Source organism: Protobothrops mucrosquamatus, unplaced genomic scaffold (assembly GCF_001527695.2).
Source record: "Protobothrops mucrosquamatus isolate PMUCROS unplaced genomic scaffold, P.Mucros_1.0 scaffold_260, whole genome shotgun sequence".
NCBI classification, from domain to species: Eukaryota; Metazoa; Chordata; class Lepidosauria; order Squamata; family Viperidae; genus Protobothrops; species Protobothrops mucrosquamatus.
Genome location: NW_015386336.1, coordinates 275,034 through 291,489, shown reverse-complemented (window position 1 = coordinate 291,489; position 16,456 = coordinate 275,034). Strand labels below are relative to the sequence as shown.

Sequence of the window (16,456 nt, the reverse complement as noted above, 5' to 3'; positions counted from 1 at the left end):
TGCAGCTTTTCCATTTCTTACTGCCAATAGACATGTACCAAGAATATTATATATTTCTCTATCGGTACCAAAAATGGGAGTTATGAACTACTTTCCTAGCTGGTTAAAATGTATTTTAGGTCAAAATCTGGATTTAATATTTATAAACAAAGATATACTAAAAATCCAAATATAATGGAAGTTGAATGGTTGATTCTTCAGTCAAAAGGTGAATTCTTTTTTTTTCCTGCAAAACATCACAATGGATTTAGTTCAGATTCCTGCTATGACTTTGCACATGTATTTTATCTTCTAGAGTGGAAATTCAATATTATTATTCAATATTATTCTCCAGCAGCAAGAGCCCAAATGTTAAAAAAATTACCTTAATCAAAAAATTTCAGTAATTTTCAGTAATTCAGTACCGTAATTCATAAATAAGTTACTTACTCAGCTGTAAAGTTGACAAAGTGAATCTCAATTTTAACTTATTTTATACAATTGCTGTATATCACTACATTTTCAAAAGGCAGAATATAAATGAATAAATAACCATATGTTTATAATCTATTTTCACTGTAGATGTATACATTATATAGTACATATACAGTATTTGTTTGTTCAAACAGCCCTAGTTTGAATTTATCATTAGCACAGTTGATGGGGAAGAACAGACACAGGAATAATCTTGTTCCGATCAGAAACTTTATTTCAAAAAGTGCCACCGATAACTAAGAAATATGTACAGTACTGGCAAGTGAAATGACAAGATAAATCCATTGTATTTTGCAAAAAGTAAAATTACATTGAGAAAATTCTGCTCTTATGTGGGCTATAGAAATTTTTCAAATGGAAACCAATAATGAGAGGCTGCTTAGGAAAATAAAACTTGGAGACAAGAAGTGTTTTGATGTATCGGTACAGTCATCTCTAAATTCAGTTTACTGTCAATTAGATTTAGAATTGCAACCTCGGTCTTTCAAAGGTGGAATAATTTGAATCAGATTAATTTAGTCCATAAATTGCTTGCCCACAGAAGGAATTTTTTTTTTCAGTTCTTGACAATTGTGCTATTATACTAATGAAGATTTACTCCCTGCGTTTTGAAGTAGAATTACAATTTGGAAAAACTGGTCATTGATTTGTATGGAATGTATTGAAATGCATAATGTTATGTATTCATGAGTACTATCATATGGGCCAACTCAGGATTCTGTAAAGTTTAAGCAGCTCAGTTACCATATTTTAAATTGTTATAAAATTAAATATGTAGTTTGTAGGTTTAATCATGCACTACACAGTGATGAACCTGCACCGATAGCTGAAAATGCAAATGATCTGGATGGTTTAATAATGAAAGTCAAGGAGCACAGTGAAAAACTGAGACAATTAAAATGAACAGAACTTAAGACAACAGGTTTAGCAACCATTCTTATAAGGGACAACAGATATATTGAAGTGATGGATAGCTTCTGCCTTTTAGAATCAACAGTAAAAGAACAAGCAGTCAAGAAGTACACTGCAGACTAGCACTTGGTAGAGTAGCAATAGAAAAGATATTCAGATGCCATGATATGTCTGTACTGACAAAGATCAGAATTGTGCTGACAATGGTTTTCTCTGTGATGCTCTATGGCAAGGCTTTTTAACCTTTTCACTGATTGTACCACTTTTAAGATATGGCAATATTCGAGTACCAACTAGCAAGGTGTCAAAAACTTGATGACCAAAAAAACCCCCAAAACACCTGTTCAAAGTTGCAATTATACTGAAATGGCTTATGACCATTTTTCACACTTATGACCATTGCAGCATGCCCAGGGTCATGTGATTTATATTTGGATGCTTGGCAACTGATTCATATTTATGATGGTCACAGTGTCCCAGGGTCATGTGATCCCCTTTTGCAACCTTTTGACAAGCAAAGTCAATGGCAGGGCTGCTGGTGGCCAAGTGCTAAGGCGGGACTTCCCTCCCTCCCTCTTTCTCATTCCCATCTCCTTCTGAAGGAAGAATTTGAAACCCCCCCCCCCATTTTCTCTCTTCCATATTTATCAAACAAGGAAAAGCCTCCAGAGACAGAAAAGACAAGCTGCTGAGTGAACTAGCTTAAAAAAGGCGCATTCCCCTTTAAGAATTAGCTACTGGCTAGAAAGAAAAGTTAAGGAGCTGGCAGCCTGCACTTAAGGAAGAAAAAAAATGTGGCAAGTACTGGCTGCTGGCTAAGGCAGCCTCCCCAAATGGCTCCATTCATAAGTAAAGGAATGCTACAGGCAAAATCCATTCAGGAGAAAAATACTTCAAAATCCCTTGCAGCAAAACTTACAGCTAACAATAGCAGAGCAATAGAATCTAACACAAGACATTAGCCATCAGCCAAATAGAAATTGCTGAACACTCCTTAAGAACACAAAGCCGACATTGCACAAATCCCAGAATTTCAAAGTCACAAAAGCACATAAGAATCCTTCCACTCTCCATCTCCCTCCCTCCCTGACCTCCAGCCAATGCTGCCTTTTTTCATTCCTCGTGGAGGGCGACCCCTCCCCCGCTGCATTTCTTGCCTGTTTGTTGCTGCCAGCACGGATGGCTGCCACAGAAGTTGTAGATCGTCTCATGGCTGGCCTGCTTGATCTCTCCTCTCCCCCACCCTCCTCCTTCTTTCCCTTTGGTGCAGCTAGAGCTGACTCTGCCTCCTCCCAAAGCTGCATCTTTTTCTCTCTCTCCCTCTCCCGCCCAAACTGCCTCCTTTTATAGCCTCTCCTGTCTCTGCCCCCCTCCTCCTTTCTCTTCTGGGTGAGCCGGAAGTGCCAATCCTGGGGCCTTTGCCTCACCCCAGCCACTCTGCAGCTGCGGAGGACTCTCTCACAGTAAGTCCTGCGCTGCACTGGCTCGTTCCCTCCCCCACTACACTTGGCTGGACAGGGCCGCGTACCACCTGCCACATGCTAATGTACCACAGGTGGTACACGTACCACCAGTTGAAAAGCCTCTATGGAACTGATGGACTTTGAAAAAGCAGGATTAAAAGAGATCTTGCTTTTGGAGAAGACTAAAATACTGAGAATACTATGGATTGCCAAATGGATCATAGAATAAAGCAACATACAAGTGTCACTCAAGGCACAAATAACAAGGCTCAATTTATTATATGAAGACTCAGCTTCTTTGAGAAGTCTATAGCAGGAGTGTCAAACTGCCGGCCTGTGGGCTGGTTGCATCATATGGAGGCCACGCCCACCCCGGCTCCGGCTCCAGCAATGCAAAATACGTTGCAACACGTCATGTGACGCGGCAAGTTTGATACCTGTGGTCTATAGAAAAGAAAGATGGAAGGAAAGTGAGAACGAGGATGACCAGCAGAAAAGATTCACTTAAACACTGCTGAAAGACTTAAAGGGCCAGACCAGATCATATATTGGAGAAGGTCTATACATTTGGTGATCAAGAGTTAACTTGACCTAATGGCATGTAATCAATCAGTTTTGATCAAGCAGGGATTCACAGCCCTAAGAAAATGACCAGACAAGTAAAATATGTTTTCATGTAAGTAAATATAGACCATATTTTTGCTTCTTATAAGTTTAGATAAATTTATGTATTTTTGGCAGTTTTCCTAAGTGTGAAGTATAGTTTAACTTGCAACTATAGCTGTTAAAGCAGTTTCCAGAGAAAAAGGAGGCAGCAACTGCAAATTTCCAATTTAAAATCTAAGGCTAATTTCATGTAATTCCTAGCTATGGTTGGCATTATACTTAAATCCATGACAGTCTACAAAGTGTCTCATCATTTGTGAGGGATTTAAAATGAATTTATTATATCCTATTAAAGGAGGTTTGCAAACTACTTTGTACTAACTTTATTTTTTTTTCTTAATTTGGTCTTCATTAACAAATCATTTAAACTTACAACTTTAAGACAGAAGCTTAAGATTGATACTTTAAAAATTGATTTTGGAGTGGACAGAACTGATTGAGATTATACTGCACCTTCAGTTATAAATCAAGGTGTATAAAACCAGAAAGCTTTAAATTGTATGGTTAGCCAGTAGTCCCCAAATTTGGGGAGATAGTGGAGACATGAAGTTTTGAGAACAGAATCATAGAACTTGAAGAGATTACACGTAGTTCTCATTTAGCAATTGCCTCAGACAGTGATTGCTTGCAGTTACAATGGTGATGATAAAGTCATTTTGCAACCAACCCTCACATTTATAACTTCTGTAGGTTTCTAAAGTATAGGAAAGATGAAGTAAGATTATAAGTACAGTTTCAGTTTCATTTAGTGACTGCATCATGTAAACGACTGAGTTGCCATTTTCAACTGTGGTTGCTAAATCACTACCTCTATTATAGAAAACTCCCTAGTATACATTCTTACCTCCCCCCCCCCCTTAAGGTAGGGGTATTTTCAGAGAAAGCAATGGGTTTAACTACCTCTCATTTTAATTTACTAAGGCTCTGGTGGAACCTAAAAGCATTTGTGGAAATAAGAATGAGGCCAGAATATTTTCCTTTATTGTTAGCCAGCTTCCCATTACTGTAATTAAAAGAACAAGATAACAGTTTGGTTGAGAGCTCACAGGCAGTATGGGAAATATTTGCAGGCATTGCATTTGTGAACCCAGCACTAAATCAAACCACAGTATGGCTTAGTGGAACCCATGCATGCTTCTATAGAGGCACAGTTTTCAAGAAGTCAAGGATTTGGGTTGCCATACAGGTCCAAGGAAATAGTCATTTCCCATAATCTCTGAAATCTTCTTCTTCTATATCTGTGACAAAAAGTCATATGCCATATTGGAACATCTTCTGCAAATGATTTATTGGCTATCAACAAATTACCAACACAGGAGATCTCCATAAATTATGATAACGTGTAATATTCCGTACAATCAGGAAATTATAGTAATAGATCTTCTAGACACTTGATTAAGAATTTTCATCATTCATGTTTGCATAATTTCATATGAATAAAAAAGTCTAGTGAAAAAGTATTTCTGCAATTATTGAGAATTATTCTTTCTTCTTTTTAAAAATAAGACTTGTGATACAGCCCAAAAGTTGCAGATCTATACAGGAGTAAAGGCGATTTTTAAAATCCATTTGATCAAGGATCAAAGATGTACTCTACATTGCAACAAACCTATTTCTAGACATTTTTGCAAAATTTTTCTTTTGTTCTTTTTTTTTAATAAACTTGCCTTGTAATTCCATTCTAACAGCACCAGCTTCCTTCTTTTCTAGGTTATTTTCATCAGTTAAAACTCTTTGTACATCAAAAGTGTTTGCATTTATTTTGTTGTTGGACATTAATTTCCAGGAACCTTTTGGTGAGATATTCTAAGATGCTTGTCAACATGGATTTTTTCATGGCATTTCTTCTACGTTTCCTTGGTTTATTTAATTTTCATCCTAATTGTCCTTCAAGTGAATCCTCCTTTGTAGGCTTCCTCATAGCTCATGGGTGCTTATTTATTTACTATTTAAGCCCACCTTTATTACTTTATAAATTATTCGTAAAAATTTACTTTATAAATTATACATAATGTTCCTTCCACCTCCTAATTTGCTCATAGCGACAATCCTGTGAATTATGTTGGACTGAGAGAGCTGGCTTTCATGTCTAAGGTTGGACTAGAACTCTCAGTCTCCTGGTTTTTAGGCCAGTATTTTAACCACTACACCAAACTGGCTCTCTATTATAGGGATCCTCAACCTTGGCAACTTTAAGACTTGTGGACTTCAACTCGCAGAATTCTGGGAGTTGAAGTTCACAAGTCCTAAAGTTGCCAAGGTTGAGGATCCCTGCTCTATTACAATCTTTTTGTTATCAAACAAGATATGTTAACAGAAAAAAAAAAGATGGAATACTCCCATAGTTATTTTCATTGATGGAACTAGCAATTATCCACCAATTATCCACCAATTATCCACTACTGCTTGGATTATAATCTTGATTGGCAATAAACTCTAAAAGATTGCACCTTTTTTTCTAGAGAAGTCTTCTTGCAGCATTAATATACAAACCTTTTGTTCCATTATTTTCCTCGTAAGTGATTGTTAACTCGCTAAACACAGCATATTTTAAAGAGTTGTCAGTTAATACCAAATACTGTGAAAGTACTGAAATAATTATATTTGTGGATGAGTACAGAATGGGGGTAGGTGGGGAACAAAAGTAGCTTGAATTTTTCTGGGTCTCTTCTTAGCCACCAGAGGTCAGTGTGGTTTAACATAAGTTGCCAAGATGGCCACAAATTTAATTTGTGGAAGAGGACCATCTCCCTCTTATTTTTGCCCATTATTTTTACCATTTTGCTTGATTTCAGTAAAGACATTATCCAGCTGAAGTGGGTAGTTATGATTGCTTTTCTATGGCTACCTTCTATGCTTATACAGAAGGTTGTAATTTAGGGACCTTGAGTTCTCTCAGATAGAAAAGTATTGTGTGATTATTCTGCATTTTACTCCTTAATGAGTTTTTTTCTATAATAAACAAAAAGATAGGAAAAGCAATAGAAAAGAAGGCAACATAACAGATTAAACATGACAGTGCCTGGATACTTTATAAAATTCTTTAAACAAGGGAAGGCTTAATAAAAACCTTGTCTAGACTGAAAGCATTCCCTGTCTTACAACTTATGATTAACAGTCGCTTTTTAAAAATTATGCAAGTATAATAAATATGCATTTTTAAAACTTTAATTGATGCTATTAAAAACCAAAATAGGAACACAAGAAACAGTGTAGCATTTGATCATATCTATGTTGTTTTCAAGGCGTCATTTTGTATTAATAAATTGTCATAATATATATATAGTTTTTGTTTTCAATTAATTGGCCTGCCTTCTTACAGAAAGAAAGGATAAGTGCAAAATTTATCAGTTAATATAATTATTGAGAAACCAAGGCAAGATATTGGTTATAAAGCAGGTATTTTTGCAAATATGTCTTCAGTTCATTTCCTTCCCTTCCTCCCTTTCCCATCAACAAATCTCACCAGACCCAGTTTTGTATTATTGGCTGAAAGTTTTGAATAAAAGAACAGGTGAATTAATGAAATTATAAATTATTATAACAAAATACCTTAACTCACCAAGACCTTGGTAGGAAAAAGGCGTGATAGGAAAAAGACTAAAGACTGAGAAAAGACAGAGTAGAGATTAGGATAATATATGGGTGTTCAGAATCAAACAATAGTTAGGATTATATAACAAGATAGCCTTAAACCCTATTAATGAGTTTATATAACATGCTATGACCAACTATGGTATGGTTTAATGTGAAGATCTTGTTCATGTTAAGATTAGGGCAAGACTGTAGATAGATTTCTATAACACAGTGAACCACAATCTCCCTGATCGTATTTTAAATTAGTCCATTGTGTATGAACCCAGCCACTGAACATATTGGTTGGGGAAAATTTTCTGGACAACATAAAAAACCATTCCAGGGAATAATTCAAAGCAAATTGCATGTGGCAGACATCTTATGAAAGCATGTAAGACAACGTAAAAAACTGCAAAAAGGTAGGGTGATGCTAGTCTTACTATATGTCAGAGTTGCTGGCCATGAACAACTTGTAAAGTAAAAGCAGAAGTTCGTGAAAACATGGAAATAGCTGTTCATCAGTTGGTTCCAAATTGACATAAACAGAATGGGTTAGTCAAATAATTAGTCTTAAAACCAGATAGAGCAAGATAATAATAATAATAATAATAAAATAACCAAATACCACCAGCTGCAGACAAGACAAGAAAAAGATTTTGAAAGTGGGTTTGTGTCATGGCAATTAACTGCTCAACAAAGAGTTGGATCAGTTAGCTATCAGCACTTGGGAATCCTTGGTCTTATTCAAAAAATCTTATTTGAATGCAACTTCAGTACACTCATTATAGCATCTGCTCACAACACTATGCTTAACATCCTTCTAACACGCAGAGGAAGAAAAACCATCGGCAGAATAAACTGGAAGTGGCATGAAAGAGGAATCTTGGATTATAAGACACTTTGTGAGACCTATTTGAGGACAGGTTGTATTTATCCTGCCCTGCCCTCTTTAACACCCACTAGCAGCCTAGACTCTAAATTCCTTGAGGCGCAACTGAACAAGATCTTTTATAATGGATTGCAGTGTGTTCTTGTATATGGAAGGAAAGATCATAAGCAATATTTCTAACCTTACATTTAAATCAGGGGTGTCAAAGTGCCGGCCCGCAGGCCGGATGCATCATGCCAAAACCGCGCCCACCCCAATGCCGGCAATGGAAAAAAAGTTGTGATACGTCGCGACACGTCACGTGACATGGCGAGTTTGACACCCCTGATTTAAATGATCTTTCTTTTATTGCCATGCTTAATATTGAATGGTGCCATTTTCTGCCACTCATATCCTGTCCCAGAGATGGCTGGTTGGCATACCCTACATGCAATTTGACAGCAAAGAATAACCAAATTGAAGAGCAAAACAAATTTAGGGAAATATGAGTGAAAGTAAATAAATGTGGTTGCGCTTCTTTTAATCAAGATAGGAAAAACATCAGCTACAAAGAGAGTTATAACTAATTATTCCTCATAATTCCTGATATAGTTAGGACAAAAAGGAGACAAACAATAAATCAAATGAATAAAGAAAGATACAAAAGATCTCAAAAACAGCATCAGTTAGAAATTAAGATGCATGTATCTCCCCCACAAGAAGGAATATGTAATCTTGAAATATACAATTTACACAAGTTTACTACCCCAACTGGAATCTAGCTAGGGATTTATTAATAATTTTACCTCTATTATCATTGAAATTAAACTGCGCTAAAAATCATTTTATGTCTTATGGGGACAGCTTTCAGTACTTAAAGTGAGCTATAGATGAGATACATATAGATTTCATTTACAAATTATTGTCAATTTTCTTTCAGTACATATGAATTTTTATGTGCAATTTTTCTCTTAAAGAGCAAGTTGCAGTTCAGTTGGATATGCAGTCAGAAATCTACTGTTTTTCAAAATAAGAAACTATGGGGTGTGTGCCACATGGTAATGTTCTGAAGAAAACAGAGCAAAAAAATACAAGATTATTTATCAACACTGAATAGGACTGAATCAAATTCTGCTTCTGTGTTTCTTAAAAGAATTTCTGGAAAAAGCCTTGGGGCATTCTGGTTTAATCAACTCTTTCCATTCTTATGAGAAATCTTGGCTCTAGTTTTGATCTCAAAAGCTAACCAAATTTATTTAAATAAATCTTTTGCTCACACAGACCAAGTGAGACTAAACTATAATGTATTGCATAGCTATAGAACAGCATTCCCTATATGTTTCCTCCAAGATCAAAAAAGACTAGAGACAGTAATTACCTTCGTTCTCCTAGGAACTAAATTAGCTGCAGTAAAACACCTTTGAGGCTGAAACTATTTATTTATTGCTATTCTGGTCTAACTGCCAGTCTTAAGAACTTATCCAGTTGATATATTTAAAAGAGAGCACACAACTCCATATTTTCTTATTCTCTATTTCTTTTCTCATTCCATTTTTGTTCTTATTCTTTCTTTTTCTGCAGGAAAGGAATCTCACTCCTTCTCTCTATCTTTTCACTGAAGTTTGTCATTCATCCTCTCGTCATAATTTACTGTTTTAAATAAAACCTCATTTTTTCAACTTCTAAAATTATAAAATCATCATCCTATCATAGGATGTGTGCTGATTTTCAGAACCAAGGAGCCTGGGCTAAAGATTAGGCTCATTTCTCCTCATGTAGAGTCTTCAGTTTGGACTGGACCATACACCACTGTCCCTTCACAGTAACAAAAAAGGGAGAAAGAGAACTATATTACCAAAGTTATATATTAGTTTACTCAGGGCTTTTTTTGTCCTAGAACACCCAGAACGGAGTTCTGGCACCTTTTTTGGATGGAACCTTGTAGGGTAGGCAAGGCGGGTTGTATGATGTGTGTGAGTTCTGGCACCTTTTTTTTTTTTTTTTACAAAAATGCACTGAGTTTACCCTAATGCTGTATTTAAACAACATGGCACTCAGAGCATATGGGTAATCATAACAATGTGACTTTTCTTGGCAGTTCTTAGCTGCCCAACAGTTGTTGATACCATATATAGAGAGAGATAGAGAGATAGATAAATAGATAGATAATATGATAGATAATCATGTTGTTTACCCACAATTTCTGCCCACTGCCAGCTAGAGGAACACATTTAAATGAGCAGATAATATGATATGCACTAAAAGCCAGCCGTGGCCATGGAAGAGGTGTGAGGGAAGAGCTAACTGGTATGCACGATGTATTCCTGACTAACCATCTGCTATGCTCATCATGTTGTCTGAACATACTGAGTCTTGTTGAATGTTAGTAGGAATTTATTCTATATTAGGAAAATAGTTTTCTGTATTTTCACCCACAAAGCTAGAGTAATTCAGGGCCATGTCTAAACCTGCAGTTTTCCATTAAGAATTTTTGATCCACATTAAGGAGATTCTATTGCAAAGATAATTACCAAGGTAAGGAAGTCATGCAATCTATCAAATGAGAATCTAAAGTCAGGGCAATACAGAACGTCAGAACTTGTGCAGAATATATTTTCTTGCCTAAACACAACCATTCAGAGAAGTTCAAAAAAATTGCTGCCCACAAAAAGATGCCTTAGCCTAACCACTTGCCCTTCTGTGGTACATGGTGGCTTTAGGAGAAAGCCTCACAAACCTCCAGTAGGACAACTGAGCAACAGGATCGGTGGTGAATTGACAGATGGTCTTAAAATTACATCCCAAAGCGTTTCAAGGAATATGCATTTTTCATCATAGCTTCTCCTATTGCACTTTTTGAGACAGGTTATGAACCCAATTCCTCCGGCTGCTCTACTACCTCCACAGCAAATCTTTCAGGAAGCATCGTGTTGGGGCATGATACCATTTATTTTTCAAACTTGGCCGTTCTCTTCTTCTATCAAAAGACTAGAGCAAGTGCATCTTAATGTGATTAAAGCATTGGTGCTACTGACAGCAAGAGACAAACATGCCCACCCCCACCCCACCCCCTTGGCTCAGGGTGGCCCTTCTGGCTCCAGGACTGTGCTAATGCTTCAGAATCATTTTGAGCAGATCTATTCCAAACTGAAAAATGAGTTCCTGAGGAGCCACCCTCAGCTTTAGGCCCTTAAATCAAACGCAAGTGCAATCCCATACGTGGGATCCTCGCTTAGAGGTGGGTGTCTTCCTCAAACGCCTCTCCCTCTTCATTCGTTTGCTTGCTAATCAGAACATCCCAGCTCTCCGGTCCATTAACAGCTCCCCCACCATTTACACTCGGCTTCTTTTCTTGCATCTCAGAGTGGCTATCGCTGGCTACATCCAAGGTGGGATTGTCATGGCAACCGTTTTCAACAAATCGTAGTTCTTCACCATGTGACTAGAAGAGAGGAAACAGGGTTGGGAGAGGAAAATGAAAAAAAAATGCATTTGGGAAATAAGGTAAACAACCAGGAAGCTTTTGTTTGGAAAAATATGACTTTAACCCATAAACCTGAAAGGACTCACCATGTTCTTCATTTTGGGCATGCGTCTCTGCCAACAGTTGTAAATCAGTCCCATAATAATGATGATGACACAAATTGAGCCGATAATAACCAGCACCACAAAGAGCTTCCCATAATCGCTGTGTGTCTGGCTGGGATGTGACTGGCAACTTGATGTAGTTGTATAGTTCTGAATTCCAATCTAAAAATGAATCGTTAAATACACTCAGTGCAATAATAATTTATTAAATTTATATGCTGCCCATCTCGCTATCAAGCGACTCTGGGTAGCTTACAATAAAATAAATAACAGCGTTAAAACAATTAAAAGGTTAAAAACATTAAAGAAATTGGGCATTGAAAGCTAAAACATTAATGTGAAATTTTTATAATACACATTCTTGCAATTTCTTCAGAGATCCTACTTCAACTGAAACGAGGCAGATGACTGGTGAAGTGCATGACTTGTTTGTTGGCAATAGTGTCCAATTTATGGAATAGCCTTTCCAGATAAGATTGCCTAGCAACAAATTTATGATCTGCTCAGAACCACATGAAGTCTTTTTTTAATTTTCCCTGTCCTTGTAAATAGGTTTTTTAATTGTTTTTTTTTCTATTTGAAATTCATGCTTTAACAGTGAAGCTAATTTCAATACCTTTATATATATATATATATATATATATAGTTCCTCCAGGCACTGGACTAGGTAAGACTGGAACTCAGCAGATGTATGGTTGAATTCTCTTTCTGGGTCACCACGAGATGTGGCCTTGCTGTTAGTATTATTGTTTTTTTTTATGTTTTACTGTTATGCTATGAACTATCTGGGATTATTGTATATAAAATGGACTGGCATATAAGTCTCTTAAATACTTATGTACAAACAGCATTTTAATATTGTGGGCCAGAAAACCTGTGTTACGATAAAACTATATACCTGCTGAAAATAAATCAATGAATTTTATTTGTTTACATTTTAAACATTTGCATTTTTAAGATATAACTGTTTTACTCTGGGAGATTGCCTCCAAGACTGTAAAACCATCAAGTCATCTCCTCCAAAGCTGAAGAAAGGGATCTGATTGTGAAAGATAAAAATTCAGCCACAGAGCTGCCTCCTAGACACCCAATATTAGCAATAGCACTTATTCTTAGATACTGCTCCATAGTGCTTTACAGCATTCTCTGAGCGGTTTACAGAATCAGCGTATTGCCCCAATAATGTGGGTCCTCATTTTACCGACCTCGGAAGGATGGAAAGCTGAGTCAATCTTGAGCGGGTCAGGTTTGAACACCTGGCAGTGGAATGCAGAGTCAGCCTGCAATACTGCATTCTAACCACAGCGCCACCACGGCTCGTGGTATTACTCTGTTTGAATTATTGTTGAATATTATTCTGGAAGAGCTATTATGAACTTTCATCCTGGGTACCATGGGGATGCTCTCTTCTACATGTTCATTTGCCTCCCCCTTTGTGTGTTTTACATTAAGGCTATAGTTGGGCAAAGAGGTTTAAACCTCAGCCGGTAGAAGTTCTTGAGAAGTGGGTATTTGACAGCCAGAAGAATTGGTAGTGTGATTTTATTGCATGTATGCTGCTAGAGAAGCATGTTTCTTCATGACAAGGTCATTGTTTCCCTCTGGACTTTGTTACAACAGCAGCAAATAAACATTTAGAGCAGGGGTAGTCAACCTTGGCTATTTTATGACTCGTGGACTTCAACTCCCAGAATTCCTGAGCCAGCTAAGCTAAGCTAAGCTAAGCTGGCTCAGGAATTCTGGGAATTGAAGTCCACGAGTCATAAAAAAGCCAAGGTTGACTACCCCTGGTTTAGAGAATCAGCCCTTTCAAGCAGTGAGATCACATTCAAATCACCATTTCTTGAACGTTTTCAAAGTTCAAGGAAGTGAGGTGCTTAGTGAGACCTTTTTCCTCTCTTTTTTTTTCATTTCAACAGAACTTTAGAAATAAATTATGTAAAGAAGCTTGGATTATATCTGTTCTGCCATCCATCTGCTCAATTAATTCCCCCAAAAGAAAATGGAATGGGACCAAGTTTGTTGTGATGGGAGAAGCTGGCAGAAAAAAAGACTGAATTGGAAAATGGCATTTTGGGGGGGGGGGGGAAACACCCTTCCTAAGGGAAAAAGAAGGAACTGCTGACTGCTTCATTCCTAAGCCCTCCTTCTTTCTGGTCACAGGGCTATAATCAAATGCTTGGGAGGGATTTCAGAAACCAGCTCTGCTTTTTCTATTTGTTTCAGTGGTATGTCCTTATGAGCTCAACTGAAGGCTCATTTCCAGTACACGTATTTTATTCAAAGTGACAATCAGCAGAAATGATATGTCATATTTAAATTCACAACACAACAAATTGGACCTTGGAAAAATGAATTTGTCCAATAATAGGCACTTTCAGACAGCTTATATTACTATAATAATTGGAGGGAATTGTCTGCTAATTCAATTTCTCTCACTTTAGTGAATGTTTTGGTGAACATGCAGGAAGGTTACAGGCTGAAAAAATGGACAACCATTACTAAAATTCCATGCCCAAGGCAAAATAATCATGTAATGAAAATGTCACTTGGAAGTATCCAATGAATTCATGACTATTACATATTTATGGATAGAAAAATTTGGATATAATACTACATGTAAATGTATGTTTTGTGATGAAATGTTTAACAATGAGACAAATCTGCTCTGTCTGTTTTAAAATATATTGAGAAGTAAGTTTTGAGGAACCGGGGTTGGACATTTTTTTTTCTTTTTTATGCCTTCATTCGGGTCTCTCCATCCATCCATCTCTTGATTGAGGATTTTTTTATATTTCTGGTCATTACAAAAAATCCTAAAGATTGTCAGATTTTGTAAAAAGTGCAAATTTCAATATAGCTATTGTTCTGCACAAACTTATCACCCTTGTATATCAAGAGGCCATTGCTTTGATATTGCTGAAATGTCCCATGAGAACAAAACCCTCTGATCTTCATGTGATCCCTTTCGAACTTTCTAGATTCTGGGTACAAAAACAAATTTCCGGTGGCGGAGAGGGTGGAAGAGAATGAACAAAGAGCAGAAGCAAGTGATATTAGACTTGAACTTGTAGAGGAGAGTCTGGAAAATGTTAAGGGTGATGTGTTGATTGCTCAATTTCGTGATATGGAGTTTGCAATCCGGATCCGTGGGCTGGCTGAGGATCCAAAGGAGAATTTAAGACAAGTAATCTCAGACGCACTTGGGGATGCTTTGTCTTGTGGTCAGGAAATTTATTTGGAAATAGAGCGTGTTTTTAGGGTGAACTCTTGGATTGCTCGACAAAAAAATTTGCCAAGAGATATAGTGGTCTATTTTACAAGAAAATCGAGACGTAACGAAATAATGCAGCTCTTTTACCAACAGAGATTTAAGATTTTAAATCAAGACATCATTCTTTTAAAAGAAATTCCAGCGAAAATACTCAGAGCGCGCCGAGATTATGCTTTTCTGACACAGGAGCTTAAGAATAGACAAATAATTTTCAGATGGGACATACCGGTGGGCATAATTGTAACATTGGCTGGCAAACGCTACAGACTTAATTCGATTAAGAAAGCTAAGGACTTTATGGCGTCTGTTTTACAATCAGAATGCCCACCCACATCCCAGAGGATTGATGTGGCTGAGCAAATGATTGTGGACTTCCTTTCTGCTTCCGTTCAGGAGGGGAGCCCAAAAGCTGATGGGAAGGAACAAAGAATTACGCGCGCAGCCCATAGACGTAAGGAAAAGGAAAGACAGATGACAGCCTGCCCTACAGCTGATAGCCTTACAGCTGACTGTCAGTTACCTGCTATTTCTGAGCCAGTAGGTGGCGCTCGACCTAAGATTTTTGTGAAGTCGTATGCATCAAGTATTGTCAGTGGACTGAAACCTGCCAATGTGTAAGCTTATATCTTGGAATGTGGGTGGACTTAATGTTCCCCACAAAAGACGTAAGGTCTTTCATTATTTAAGACATTTTAATAATGATATCACATGTTTACAAGAGACTCACATTGTGGCTAAAGATCAAAAATTATTATTGAACTCTAAGCTTGGAGATTTGTTTGCTGCACCTGCCTTAAAAAAGAGAGCTGGGGTTGCAATATATATTAAAAGACACCTTTCACCTACTTTAAAAGAAGTTGATAAAGAAGGAAGATATTTATTTGTGGAAATAAATTTAAATGGAAGAAAGTGTTTAATAATAGGGGTTTATGCCCCTAATCAACTTTCAGCTCAAAAGCAATTTTATAGACAATTACATCAGAAAATTGTGGTTATGGACTATAACTCTTTGATTGTTATGGGAGACTGGAATGGAGTCCTGGATACATTAAAAGATAAAAAAACAACTTCTAAGGATGTAACCCTTTCCAGATTACCTAAGTCCTTTTTTGCTATGAAGGAGGACTTAGAATTGGTGGATGTTTGGAGATCACAACACATGAATGAACGGGATTTTACTTTTTTTTCTCACAGACATGATTTCTTTTCAAGGATTGACTTTGTTTTGACATCGACTGACCTGCTTACTGACTGTAATAAAACTAAAATCTTTCCCAGAACTTTGACTGATCATAGTATGGTGTGGATAGAGATTGGCCAACAAAGGAAAAGGAAATCTTGGAGAATAAATGAAAATTTGTTTAATTATGAGGATAAAGTTAAAGTTTTGAAGGAATCTATGGAAGAGTTCTTTCAACTTAACTTGAACAAGGGGACCCCCATAAATATTGTTTGGGATGCTGGCAAAGCTTATCTAAGGGGTATATTAATTGCTATGAATAATGCACATAAACGTAAGCAAATACAGATTAGATTAAACTTGGAAAAAGAAATTGGGATTAAAGAAAAATTATTATTGCAACGACCAACAGATATTAACCTAAAAACCTCTATTAAAATGCTTAAAGATCAATT

General features: G+C 36.9%; 1 protein-coding gene across 1 annotated transcript in view; it reads right to left on the bottom strand.

The window, feature by feature from the left end:
• Positions 1–11,191: 11,191 nt before the first annotated feature.
• Positions 11,192–16,456, bottom strand: part of PODXL2 (podocalyxin like 2) — a 59,172-nt gene continuing 53,907 nt past the window's right edge. Inside the window, exons 7-8 of the mRNA XM_029287232.1 lie at positions 11,530–11,709; positions 11,192–11,401 (exon numbers count right to left, since the gene is read on the bottom strand). Of these exons, the coding sequence (XP_029143065.1) occupies positions 11,192–11,401; positions 11,530–11,709 (390 nt within the window). The remainder of the gene's footprint in view (positions 11,402–11,529; positions 11,710–16,456) is intronic.